Source organism: Phalacrocorax aristotelis, chromosome 3 (genome assembly GCF_949628215.1).
Source record: "Phalacrocorax aristotelis chromosome 3, bGulAri2.1, whole genome shotgun sequence".
NCBI classification, from domain to species: Eukaryota; Metazoa; Chordata; class Aves; order Suliformes; family Phalacrocoracidae; genus Phalacrocorax; species Phalacrocorax aristotelis.
The window spans coordinates 86,092,178-86,106,825 of NC_134278.1; the positions used below are offsets into that span (position 1 = coordinate 86,092,178).

Consider the following 14,648-nt stretch of genomic DNA (forward strand, 5'->3'; position numbering starts at 1 on the left):
AAAAGACAACATGTCAACATAGAAGTTAAAAAGGTTTGGACAAGGATTTTGCAGTATATGTAATGGTTTCTTTTTTTAATAGTTTTGGTTTGCCACAGGTTAAGATCTTGTATTGCTTGGAAGTGACTCAATGCATGAGACAAAGGGTAAAGAGATTCATATAGTCTATTTCAACATAAAAAGTTATGGATATCTGAAGTTATAGGAAGACATATTGTATAGCACTTATGTTAGTAGAAAATTAGAGTGCATCAGTTCTGGTAATTCCAATAAAAATATTGATAGAACTCATCCATGCACTCAGTAAAGACTAAATATATATATTTATATATATACACATACATCCTCATATACACAAACTTGTATAAAAGGACTTGATTAGAAATTTGCCTCACCAAATTTAAGCCAACAGATGAATTAAAACAATGTCTTCTCTTTAGGTGAACCTAACTGAATAAACAGGATTATAAGATTAGGAAGAGACGTATTTGAGAGAGGAATTACTTTAGGACAAATTATTGTCTCCTGTGCAATCTCTTTTAAAGGTTCTAGTGCATTCCAAATGAGGACAGTCTGAGACTTGAAGGTCACCATTATCTATTATATCATTGTATTATGATACAATCACTTGAATAGATGTAAAGACAATCTCAAGGTGGTTGGTTACTTTGCAAGAAGTTAGATAAATTAAAACACAACCATAGAAACTTCAGCACAATCTGAATTCAAATCCTATCAATATATCAAAGAGTACAAATATCAGTGATTCTGTTGCATCTTTTTCTGAATAACTTCATCTAATGCTTCAGAGTTTCAGGGGTTTTCTGAGTTTACTTAACTTAGTCCAACTACATAAACAGCTCTTGCAGTCTAAAGCTGAGATGGCAGAAATTGCCTTTTCAGCTTATGAATCTAATCAATGCTGTGATCTGCAACAAGGTGAGAGCTATTACTTCTAAAATCTTAGCAGGTATGATGAGCCAGAACAGTCAGCTCAGTCTGCCAGCTGACAACAATACTTTTGTTTGTCCTTCAAACTGATTTTGAAATAATGTTCTGATAAGTATGACTGGTATGCCCATACTAGCACTACAGTTTTAAGAGAAGCAGAGTTTATAATGTGAGTTTTTCCAATCATGATTCAAGCCAAAGGCAACTAAAGGATAAAAAACTCTGAGCAAATAATATAATTTGCCATCTTTTAAAATAATACCATGAAAATTATGTGCAAGAGTAATATATTACACTTGTATAAAATCTATCATCCTCATACCTTTGTGTTTGATATTTTCTTTGCTAAAGATTACAGTCAGCCACAGTTCAGCTTCTCTGTCTGTTAGTAATCAGTAAGAATGAAGAGTTCAAGAAAATAAACAAAATCTTCATAGAAGACAAAACAAAATTATGTCAGGATCCTCTGCATTATAAATAACACCATGTCTCCAAATTAATGCTTTAAATGAGTCTACGACGTGTGTATATATATACACACACCCACACAAAGACCACAGAGAATCTTACCTTTTACTTTCTAATTTTTCAAGCTCCTCTCGTTGTTGTCTCTCAAATTCTAGCCTGATTTAAAAAAAAACAAAACCAAAAATAAAAGAGAACACAATAAAAAGGTTAATTCCTGAGTATCACAAAAAATAGGAAGATATGATACAATTCAGTCTTTGTTTACAACATTATAACAATGGTACAAATCAAGAGTTTTATAAAACTACTTTCTACAGTAACAGACAATATTTGCTTCATGAGGGTTACAAATTGGATATCATGCTGTCTGGCACAAGTACAAACAGAAAAACAAATTAATTTCTGGGGGGAAAAAAGAATATTTAAAAAGTAAAGTTAAACAAGACAGATAAATGATTAGCATGGCCTCTGCAAGTTAACTACATGCACACAAGGCAATCAATACATAGAAATTCAATTTCTCTACCTTAGACAGATTGGTCCTTTTACAGTGAAAAGTCTGCCATGGGAGGCAGGGGTAAACAGAGTGATCAATTAAGAAAGGAATTGATAGAAAAAACACATTAGCAGTACAGAAGATTTTAAAGTCAACAACAGTTTGTTTTATTAGAGGTTAAACTGGTTAGATTCATAGAACATTTGTCACATTACAACTCCAAAGTAAAATTTAAATAATTATTTCTAAACATGTTTTTCAAATGCGAGTGATAGTTAAATCAATGCTCCTCTTCCTATGGTTTATTAACTTGGGCACTTCTGAGAAGTGAAAGAGCTATAGAAGTACACTATGGCACGCTTGTAGTTCTTCCTTTTCCTCCCAAAAGAAAAAAACACCCTCAAACATTACTATGATGTAATCAGTGGGGTTGAAAAATATCAAATGCCTGCCAATTGCAATATTCAAGCACAGGACACAATTCAAACCCATTTATCCAAAATATTTTGAGATTTTAATCTGTTTAGTGTGATGAGGTTCTGAAAAATTATGAGATAATATTTAATGTCATTTTAATTATCAGCTCTTATTACAGTTGTCCAGAAGTCTTTCTCTTATTTTAATTTCCTCTGAAAGATTTATGGGTTTTTAAGGAAAATTTTCCAAATAAATATTAAAAAAGCATAGAGAACCTATTTATAGACTGAAATATTCAACCAAATGCACAAATATCCAGTTATTTCAGGCCTGCTACAGCATAAGGAGCTTGCAGGTTAGCGAGACAGTCCATAAGCGCTGAAAAAATGCAAGACGTAAGTTAACTTCAAGTATTTGAGGAACTGCAGTTTAAGATGTCATGACCACAATTATGTAGGCAGGTTTTTTAAGAATAAGGTATTTTTTATATTTCTTTCTAAAAAAAAAAAAAAGAAGATACAAATGCCGCCTACAACAAACAGGAATTGCCCTTGAAAATGTGCAAAAATACACCAATAATCTAATGCTTAGAAAGCAATTTAAATGAACTTTGCCTCCTACATGCCCAAGAAGCATCTTTCTAACTGTTGCAATACTAGAGAAAGACTAGTTCAACAAATTCCATTTTCCCCTATTTCTCACAAATTCATTTATAGAAAATGCCTTCTACAATGCCTAAGAGATTAGCAAATGTAGATTTTTATACACAATTCCAGACATCTGGAGACTTCATGTAAATATATCACCAAGAGCTCCTTCACATTTGCATTAAGACCGTCTAGGATGGGCGCTATCTCATTACAGCACGAGGAGAGATGACAACTTGGTATTTCTAATTTTATCATAGGTTCTGTAGCTGCAATGCAAAATCCAAGAAGTTATGCAAAGAGAACAAAAAGTAATCTTAAGGGACCTTTAGAAAGCAAAAGCTTAATTTAATAGTTACAATGCACTTTTTTTTTCACCCCTTTATTTTTTTTTGTTAAGCTATACCTCAACAGTGCTTACTTTGGCTATGGTCTACCTCTGGAATTATTAGCTGTTAGTTATCGCTTCTTAGGTAGGGCTTGGCTGACAAATGCCACTTCTTCACTATGAGAGTGAGGTTACCCAGAGAAGCTGTGGATGCCTCACCCCTGGAAATATTCAAGGCCAGGTTGGATGGGACTTTGAACAACCTGGTCTAGTAAAAGATGTCCCTGCTCATGGCAGGGGGGTTGAAACTAGATGATCTTTAAAGTCCCTTCCAACCCAAACCATTCTATGATATTTGTCATGACTTCACTCCAAAATAATATAAATGCTAAGGAATATAGCTCTGGTCTGTCAAAATGCAGATGTCCACTGGGCAGTGTCAGAGGTAGATCATCTTTGCTTAGGCAGCTGGCACAGATGATTTGCAAGTATTCCCATGCTTGGTGAAGCAATAACAAAGTAAAATGTTTTGGATCAGCTAACATAATAGTCAAAAGACTTTTGCTCTGGGTTTTGCACGTCCTATAAGACACATGATTTGGCAAACATACTCTATATGCACATAAAAATGGTAACTAGCTTTTGATGGAGATCTCATACGAGGAAAATGAGCCATCATAGCAATCAGTCTGATATAAAAACAGTTCAGTGGTAAAAATTCTGATTTTCTCTTTGAGGAAGTGTGTCTAATTCCTTCAACATTGGTGTCACGACAATCAGTTTTACCTCACACTGAAATGAAGCTGGTGGTGCTCAAAAGTACAGATGAATGAACTATGCAAATGTGGTTGGTTCTTCAGTGAAAACAGCTATTTTCCAAAGCTAAAGATGGATCACCATCAACACCCCAATAAACAGCTTCCAAACACTACAGCTAGCTGTTTTAAAAATGCATGCTTAATGGATTTTAGACAAGTAAATACTCCTATGAAGAAAAGGGCTAACACAGCCTGGTGTTTTCCTGCTATTTAGATTTGGTGGTGCCTAAGAAGGTCTGAGCTCCACTGAAGGCTCTCCTAGCACAGGGTTATTCGCAGTGCCTCTATTCTCTGTCAAAGGTGCACACACTGCAGCTTTTATTTCTGCAGGGGTAATAATGATGCCTGTCTTCCTTAGCTGACTCCCTGTTTTCTGAATATATTTAGGAATTCATGACTTTTAAGACCATTATCTCAGCAGTGTTTGCTTCAAACTGGTTATGAGTTCAAAGTTATTTCAGGGCAGGAGAGAATCTGGGGAGGCAGGACAGGCTGTCAATGGTTGCAGAAACCTTGTTTCTTTAAGAAGGTAGTAAAAAAAAAAGTCTCAGCATCACAAAAAAAACCTTGCCCGTTTTACAAAGCACAGACGCAAGACTGATGTTTTCCAGTTTAGGCTATCGGCAACAAAAATCTTTTTCACATAACCTGTACTCCCTTTATTAATGTGAGCTCTACTGTGAATAGAAAAAAAATATTAGCTTGAAATTAAAAAGAAAGAAACATACAGATATTAGCAACCAGAATCTACTCCTCCTTTTGAAGATCTACCACAAAGGAACTTAATCTGATCAGTGTTGAATTACATAGTCACCATTTTCCCGGAAAATGTGGCATATCTAGTGATTAGAGCAGTGTAGATGAGCTGCAGAGAAAAAAAAGAGTCAGTTCTACTAGCACAATACTACAATAGCTTAATTTACACAGCACAAAAGTGCTATCTGGTACTACATCCATTAGGAAAGACTGAGTACTGGCAAGACTACAAAGATGTTACAATACCACTCAGTAGCTCAATTTATGAGATTAGTTTTAAACAAAAATAAAAAAACACATGCTAAATCTTGGTGACAAGACCAAGGTTTCTCATGAGTGATTCTCATGAGTGTTTTGTAGCTTACAAAAGGTCCACAAATGAAATCTTCAGTAACGATATATGTGCAAAATTCTATTTTAACCAAAGCTCATTATCTGAAGCAGTGTTGCACAACACCAGACTAAAACCAAAGACTGGGAACACACAGAACAACGAATTTTGCATGTTAAGCCAAAATTTTATGCAACTATCTTCACATATGGGAAATCAACAGCCAAACAAAAACACCACCCCATCCCCTCCAAAGCCACACACAAAGATCACCCATCTGAAAACCCAATTAAAGATAATACTGGTTTTCACATGGGAAAGATAAAGATACAGCAAGCAAGATCCATCATTTATCTGCTTTCACAACAACTTAAGGTAATACCCCACAGGCTCTCTGCCATTGATTGTAAAGATGCTAGATCTTATGAGCTGTTTATTGCAGCCTACAGAAATTGCAAATTTCGCTGCCAGCCTTTAGGTTATCAGTACTGAAACTGGAAGAAAAGGTGGTCTTCAAAGTACTACAGTAACTACAGGCGGAATGCTAGTCAGCTACAGAAGTCACACAAAAAAACCCAGAGTGTCAGCTATCAAATCTAGATCTACACTCCTGGTGGGCAGTATACCATTATGTTACAAGAAACTGATACTACCATCTATTTTAAAAAAGGGTCATACCAAAGGCCCATGTCGCACACTGTTCCTGGTGAAATAAAAAAAATGAAAAAACCAAAGCAAATTTAGTGTATAATATTCTTTTCCATCTGTACTTTTCCAGGAAGCAAGACGCTTGCCCCTACCTAACACCTTGGGTACAATTATCCTGCCTTTGATAACCAGAGGTCAGTTTATTGAATGTTTTACCCAGGCTGAACAGTCACCACTCAAAAAAATAACCACTGCAGCACTGTACTTGCTAAGCAGCATTCCTAGCTGCAACTACAGAGCTCAAGCATTCTGCAAGCCACGTAACTCTCTATAAATACAATGCCAGTGGCTTTAAATTATTACTAAAGCTGAAATGTTTGGGGTCTGCTTTATTTGAAATGTATTCTTTCCTTTAACTTGCATTTACCCCAGCCACCTGTTCCCCTTAAAGTAACACTTCCTGCAGAATTATCTCTTTGGGACAAGCACCACATGATCAGAAGAACACCAGTGCTACCACAAAGGAGAAGATGGAAAGAAAACAGTGTTAGGATCAACATAAATTTTTAATTGTCATGGAACACCAGCCTAGCTGAAAAGCTGCTGTTGCCAAATTGCTGTCCATAAAGATGCACTAATTATAGAAGATGCTTTCTTCTACTGCTTTGTAAGACCAGGGCTCAGTGAAACTGCAGTGCAAACTTCAGAGCCTACCTTCTCTTATGCAGCAGTCATAAAAGCAGTAAAAACAGTCATTTCAGGTTGTTTTGCTTTTGTGGGTTTTGGGTTTTTTTTAAAGCACTGATCTATTAGAACGACACCTGCCTCTGCACTGTGTGGGCAATGTGTCTTATTAGGTATGGCACCTATTGTTTTAAACATGGTTAAAGTATCTAAAGATAGGGGTAAGTGTTTAAATTATGAATATGCATTATGAATATCCTTGCTTAGAAAAATATATGTACATAACAGTGACTATGGAAAAATCTCAGATCAGTTTTATTGCTCACAAACAAGTGACAGTCATACAGATCTGCATTCCTCCTATAATGTGAGCCTTAGGGATAATCCTTTCTTGTGTTTACAGATTAAGCAGGACAAATATCTATTCCTGCAAGCCAGCTCACAAAGATTAATTGAATGCAGGCTAGCAGGAGAATACCAATAATTAACCCTCTGCTTCTACTTTATTACCTAATAAAACACAGGCGTGGAACTGTTCAGGAATACGATGAGTATTTCACCTAAACTTATCCTCAATTTCAACAGCAACAGCACTCTTGTAATCACACCAAGAAAGGAAAATAGAAGTACAAGAAGTATTAGATGGGAAAAATGGTAGTGTTTCTAAAAATTGCTGCATACATTGATAATTTAATTATATTATTCACACACTGATTTCCAGGAAAGCAAGGCAAGACGTTTGGAGAACTGATAAGAGGAAAAAAAAAAAAAAAGCTATATTTCACAAAATATATTAGGTGAAAAAGAATTTGCTGCATCTACTGCATCACAGAGACAGTCAAGTAACACTCGAGACTTGTTTTGTTTTAAATAAGGGTGACAGCAAAAAATCATCTCTGTAAGAGACAATTTGGCATTATCTGAAGACAGTATGAACTCCTTGGGCAGTGGATTGTTCTTAAGCCTACCTTCAACTGGGCCTTGCCCATGCCATTATATTTTGCTGCAAATCTGAAAGACTACAAGTGAGGCAATGCTGAAACAATCTGTCCTACTCTATGCTGACTGCAAGGTCAAGGTCAGTCCTGTGCAGTATAATGCAATTATTCATAACAGTATTTTAACAGACTAACATTAGTCAGGGAAAAGCTCAGAATAGCTGATCATTTACCGGAGGTAGCAAAGAACAGCTAAGAACTTTCCTCAGCCCACAGAAAATACAATACTAGCAACTGTCACTAGAAATTTTAGATCAAACTATCTGAAAAGCTGAAGAAATAGAAAAATATACATACACTTTTTTTGACCTTTTCTTTCATCTCTGAAAAAAGATGTAATTTATGAGCATCTAGCTCACTATTGAGATCTCTGTAGGTAGCTCAGTAGCAAAAGAGTAACAGTCACATTTGAATCAGTGTTATTACACATACTCACTGTATTCAAGACATTGTTTAACTTGAAGTTATTATTACCTGTCCAATCTTCCCAAGTTCTAATGGATAAAGAGCAAGCCCACAGTAAAACCTGGGAATAAAGCTGCACTATCCAAGCCTGTAAATCAATTTACAGCCAATTTTTCAAAAGCACATAGGTGGTTAAAGTGCCTCATCTCACTCAATTCAAAACACAGGCACTAGCTATTGAAAAAAAAATTAGAACAAAACACCATCAATTCTCTGTAAGTCATTTTAAGAACACTGGTAAAAACATTAAAAACAGCTTCTCTACGTAAGTAGTCTATGTCATTGTAATTATAAAATAAAATTGTTTTCCACATCCTAACTTGACCACCTACTAGGGGGGTATATAGGTGAGAACATAAGACATTAACTTCCCAGCCTTTTTATGCTTGTATTGGTATTCTATTATAGTAACTCAAAAAACATTGATTTTCAGTGTACAATGCATTTTTCTTAGGAAAAAGAGTTAACTTGTAATTCCGCAGAAAGCATAAACATTAAGTTTGCCGTGTCATTATTGTATAGAACTGCCTTGATTATAATGCCAATGTTGAAGGCACAGAAGCAGGCTGTTCCCAACTGCCGCAAGACGAACTGGTGCGGAACACAACCAGCCTGGCTCAACAGAGAGCTTTTGCTGGCACTCAGGGAAAAGAAAGGAGAGACTACCACTTTTGGAAGAAGGGTCAGGCAACTCGAGTACAGAGACCTTGCAGAGAGAAAATTACACAGCAAAAGACCACCTAGAGCTCAATCTGGACACTGTTGTAAGGGATAACAAAAAAATGTTTTTAGAAATACATTAACAACAAAAAGAGAAGCAAAGAGAATCTCCATCCTCTACTGGATGCAGGAGGAACACTGCCACCAAAGATGAGGAAAAGGCTGAGGTACTTAATGCCTTCTTTGCCTCAGTCTTTAACCATCAGACTAGTTATCCCCGGCATATTCAGCACCCTGAGCTGGAAGGCAGGGATGGAGAGCAGAATAAGCCCCCCATAATCCAGGAAGAAGCAGTTTATGACCTGCTGAGCCACCTGGACACTCACAAGTCTATAGGGCCTGATGGGATCCACCTGAGCATACTGAGGGAGCTACCAGAGGAGCTCACCAAGCCACTCTCCATCATTTTTCAGCAGTCCTGGTTAACAGGGACAGTCCCAGATGACTGGAGGCTTGCCAATGTGACGCCCATCTACAAGAAGGGCCAGAAGGAGGATCTGGGGAACTACAGGCCAGTCAGCCTGACTTTGGTACTAGGAACAGTTATTGAGCAATGCATCTTGAATGAGCTCACCAAGCAAGCATGCACAGGACAACAAGGGGATCAGGCCCAGCCAGCACAGGTTCATGAAAGGCAGGTCCTGTCTGACCAACCTGATCATCTTCTATGACCAGGTGACCTGCCTAGTGGATGAGGGAAAGGCTGTGGATGTTGTCTACCTGGATTTTAGCAAAGCCTTTGACACTGTCTCCTACAGCATTCTCCTAGGGAAGCTGGCAGGACATGGCTTGGACAGGTATACTCTTTGCTGGGTAAAAAAAATGGTTGGATGGATGAGCTCAGAGGGTTGTGGTAAATGGAGTTAAATCCAGTTGGCAGCCAGTCACGAGTGGGGTCCCCCAGGGCTCAGTGTGGGGGCCAGTTCTGTTTAATATCTTGATCCCCCTGTCCAGGTCATTGATAGAGTGCACTCTCAGTAAGTTTGCAGACAACACCAAGTTGGGTGGGAGTGTTGATCTGCTTAAGGGTAGGAAGGCTCTGCAGAGGGAACCTGGACAGGCTGGATTGATGGGCTGAGGCCAGTTGTTATGAGGTTCAACAAGGCCAAGTGCCAGGTCCTGCGGTTGGGTCACAACAACCCCACGCAGCCCTACAGGCTTGTGGGAAGAGTGGCTGGAAAACTGCCTGGTGGAAAAGGACCTGGGGGTGTTGGTTGACAGTGGTGAATATGAGCCAGCGGTGTGCCCAGGTGGCCAAGAGGGCTGACAGCGTCCTGGCTTGTATCAGGAATAGCGTGGCCAGCAGGAGTAGGGAAGTGATTGTGCCACTGGTGAGGCCACACCTTGAATACTGTGTTCAGTTTTGGGCCCCTCGGTGCAAGACAGACATTGAGGCGCTGGAGCATGTCCAGAGAAGGGCAGTGAAGCTGGTGAAGGGTCTGAAGAGCAGGAGTAGCTGAGGGAACTGGGGTGGTTTAGTCTGGAGAAGAAGCAGCTGAGGGGAGACCTTATCGCTCTCTAGGACTACCTTAAAGGAGATTGTAGTGAAGTGGGTGTTGGTCTCTTCTCCCAAGTTATAGTGACAGAACAAGAGAAAATGGCTTCAAGCTGTGTCACGGGAGGTTTAGGTTGGATATTTGGAAAAATGTCTTCACTGAAATGTTTGTCAAGCATTACACTAGGCTGCCCAGGGAAGTGGTGGAGTCACCATCCCTGGAAGTGTTCAAAAAATGTGTAGACATGGCACTTGAGGGGATGGTTTAGGAGACATAGTATTGTTGGTTTGACAGTTGGAGTTGATGATCCTAAAGGTCTTTTCCAAACTTAATGATTCTATGACTCCAGGTACTACAACTTTCTTTGTGTTAGATCTATCAGCGTGGCTGTTTATTGGTACAGTTACTCTTCTTGCATTTAAGTAGAGAAATCCCAGGTAAAAGCAAGTTTTACCAGGATGGAAAGTTCCTTGGTGTCTCTTCAACCCATTTTCTAGCATGGTCTAGTTCAAATAGCATTTCAGGAAAGTTCTGGCTTCATTCAGAAGCCCACTATTTAGCAAGCATATACTATTAACCAGAGAACAACATATTTTCTAACTACTGCCATTTGGAACATTCAAGCCACTAAAATGAAGAACAGCTATAACTTTAATAACTGCCTTTTTGAATATACTCACCCTGGATTATAAAGCATAACCGCTGATAGGTTCTCACAAGATTTTGAAAGATCTGTCATAGACAAGCTGAAGGAAGATAGCAGTCCACTCTAACAACAGACCATAAAATAAATGTATTAGACGAACACTGATGTGCTTACAAACTCTTACTTTGTTTCAGCTGTTTAAATATTAACTAATGTATGTGAAGCAAATTTTAAGAAGTATTTTATAACAATCAAGGTATGTCTATATTAGTAAGAAAATTGTGAAAAGGTTTAAATTTCCCTACTGATTCAATCTCACCTTTCTTTTTTCCCTTAGCTTAGCAGCTTCTTTGGGGTGGTTAAAGCGAAACATATTGGTTCTTCCAAGTAATATAACAGCACCTGATGAGAAAAAACACACATGGTTCACTGACAACATACCGTACCTGAAAATGCCAAGTAATTTTTCAGACACACAATGTGTAAAAGCAAAGACCTCCATGAAGCAAGAGCAAAATGAAAATGGATTTTGACAAGTGTATAACGATGCTTAGTCACAGCTACGTTAACAAATGTATAGTTTATTCCTTCCTCTTCCTAATTAAAACAAAAAAAAAACCCTAACCCCACCATACACATGTTCATGCAAAGGTCAATCATGTTCATACAGTTCCGTTAAAGAACAAATACACATAGATGAAGCACTGGACGCAGCTGCCCCAGTTTGGTCTATATACTCTTCAACAGTGCTACTTTGGAAGGCATCAGTAGGTACCAGATACAATGGGAACGTCCATAAATGTGACTAAGAACAAACTTGCCCATCCACTACTGATCGCAATCAGGTTTGAATCCACCTATGCTGATGCTCCGGATCTCCATAATTAGTACTCTTACTTACCCTTCTCTTCTCTGTGTGGAACAATGCTGAAAGTTTATAGTCACTCAGAACAGGATTATTAGACTTTTATACCCAATAGCTATTTTTCTGAGGGAAGAACCTTGAATAATTCATATTGCTCAATGCACATCAGTTATTGTATTTAGTTAGTTAAGGTGCAGGCCACAAATAATGAGATTCTGGGAAATTCTTATCATATTTTAAAGACAATGGCACCAAGATTAATACTTTCTAAGAAGTATATTGTCAGTGATGTCTCACTACTGTCATAACATGGAAGTCTTCTAAGTTAACCACCACAGAATCAAGCATTTATCTGTCAGTCAGTATGAGGCATTTCTAAAACAAAAAAAAGACTCCATTGCATTCACAGTATGAAAAAAATGACATTCAGGCTGTTCATTACAAAAATTCTTACCATCTGAGAATGAAATGCTGTCCTTAATAAGGAATGATCCTAGCTTCATTAGGAATAATCAACCCAAATAAGGTCATCCAGTCTCGGCAAATAAACAGCAAAAAGCACTACAGTCACGACATCACTTCTTGCTGTCTACACAACACCTCAGTTTTGGACCATATGAACAGATCACTTCAGTCCTATCTTCAAATGAATTAACTTTCATAAATCTTTAGCTAGGTTAGGTCATTTTGGTACCACCTCTAATTTATATGATGACCTTTACTTCAAAAGGTGTGCTGGACATACTTTTTACATAGACATATTAAAAGGGATCCCTGACAATCATGACTGCTGTAGTGAAAGGGCTAAAACTGTTTTTACTCTACCACTGCTGCATACACTAACAGTTGTCCCAAACATTTATCTTTTCCTCTCTTGCTGACTGCCTGAAGGGGGATTTTGTGATAGGGATGACTTCTATGAAATTCCTTCAGTTACTTCCAAATTAAGGTAAAAATTATTAATTGCAAACATTTTTGACCACTTTACTAGGCAGAAGCAAATTTAATTAAAATTTCAGAATTAATACAGTGATAGATATGTGTTCCTAACTTCATGAATTTATAAGAAAACAGGAGAGAAGCTTAACCGCAAGCACATGAGAGTCAAACCCAGATGACGGATCAGATGAACAACTCCTAGGTTTCTCTTTCAGTACTTCCATAGAATCCTATTACCATTTTTGTATTGTTCTATTAAGGGAAAACTCTACAATCTTAATTCCCACTTGACAGAATTTTTATAAGCATCAACATCAAAGCCTCTTTAGGAAAAATAATTTGGACAAAACCATGCAGTCAAATATTTCCTAAGCACCAGGTCGATTGCCCAATGTTGTGGAATGCAGCTCTCCATCAGAATGCAAGTACGTGAACTACAGTGTAAAGGTCGTCATGGAAACATAACTAGATTTGCTATGGGGTTTGCTTTCAATTTATTTACTATAAGCAACAATTCTTATTCTCCTTCAATGTTAAATGGCAAAGAAAAAAGGTTTGTCAAAATACACTGACAATCCTAAGAACACCATTAAAAACTAAGCAAAAAGTCTTCATCATTTGTGAAGCTCTGAACTCACAATTTAACTGGTTGACTCCAACAGATAAATGGCCAGAGAGGACAGGAAAAAAAATATATTTTTTTAATATATATATTAAAGAACACCTGCTGAATGTCATCAAGAATCAATGATCTATACAGAGCAATCTTTTGGAACTGTGCAAACAAATATATTAATTATTAATATCTTACCAACTTTCAAAAATAAAAAACTAACTTTTAGAAGTTAGTTTTTTATTAGCAAACTATAAAGAAAAAAACAAGCAGTGGGAGGTTACATTAACTACAGAAGGGCTGGCAGTTTGGCCTAAAAATTGGACAACTTGGTTTAAGTTAAAGATAAATTTAGAACCATAGAATCATTTAGGTTGGAAAAAGCCTTTAGGATCATCAAGTCTAACCATTAACCCAGTACTGCCAAGTCCACCACTAAACTATGTCCCTAGAGCACATCTACATGTTTTTAAAATGCCTCCAGGGATGGTGACTCCACCACTTCCCTGGGCAGCCTAGTGTAATGCTTGACAAACATTTCAGTGAAGACATTTTTCCAAATATCCAACCTAAACCTCCCGTGACACAGCTTGAAGCCATTTTCTCTTGTTCTGTCACTATAACTTGGGAGAAGAGACCAACACCCACTTCACTACAATCTCCTTTAAGGTAGTCCTAGAGAGCGATAAGGTCTCCCCTCAGCTGCTTCTTCTCCAGACTAAACCACCCCAGTTCCCTCAGCTACTCCTGCTCTTCAGACCCTTCACCAGCTTCACTGCCCTTCTCTGGACATGCTCCAGCGCCTCAATGTCTGTCTTGCACCGAGGGGCCCAAAACTGAACACAGTATTCAAGGTGTGGCCTCACCAGTGGCACAATCACTTCCCTACTCCTGCTGGCCACGCTATTCCTGATACAAGCCAGGACGCTGTCAGCCCTCTTGGCCACCTGGGCACACCGCTGGCTCATATTCACCACTGTCAACCAACACCCCCAGGTCCTTTTCCACCAGGCAGTTTTCCAGCCACTCTTCCCACAAGCCTGTAGGGCTGCGTGGGGTTGTTGTGACCCAACCGCAGGACCTGGCACTTGGCCTTGTTGAACCTCATAACAACTGGCCTCAGCCCATCAATCCAGCCTGTCCAGGTTCCCTCTGCAGAGCCTTCCTACCCTTAAGCAGATCAACACTCCCACCCAACTTGGTGTTGTCTGCAAACTTACTGAGAGTGCACTCTATCAATGACCTGGACAGGGGGATCAAGATATTAAACAGAACTGGCCCCCACACTGAGCCCTGGGGGACCCCACTCGTGACTGGCTGCCAACTGGATTTAACTCCATTTACCACAACTCTCTGGGCATT

General features: G+C 38.4%; 1 protein-coding gene across 9 annotated transcripts in view; it reads right to left on the bottom strand.

Moving 5' to 3' along the window:
* KIF16B (kinesin family member 16B) overlaps nt 1–14,648 on the bottom strand; it is a 146,781-nt gene that overhangs the window by 66,493 nt on the left and 65,640 nt on the right. For all 9 annotated transcript variants that reach the window (XM_075088265.1, XM_075088263.1, XM_075088264.1 and 6 more), the window contains 3 exons: nt 11,189–11,271; nt 10,904–10,992; nt 1,522–1,575 (listed from right to left, as the gene is read on the bottom strand). In XM_075088265.1, coding sequence (XP_074944366.1) covers nt 1,522–1,575; nt 10,904–10,992; nt 11,189–11,271 — 226 coding nt within the window. The remainder of the gene's footprint in view (nt 1–1,521; nt 1,576–10,903; nt 10,993–11,188; nt 11,272–14,648) is intronic.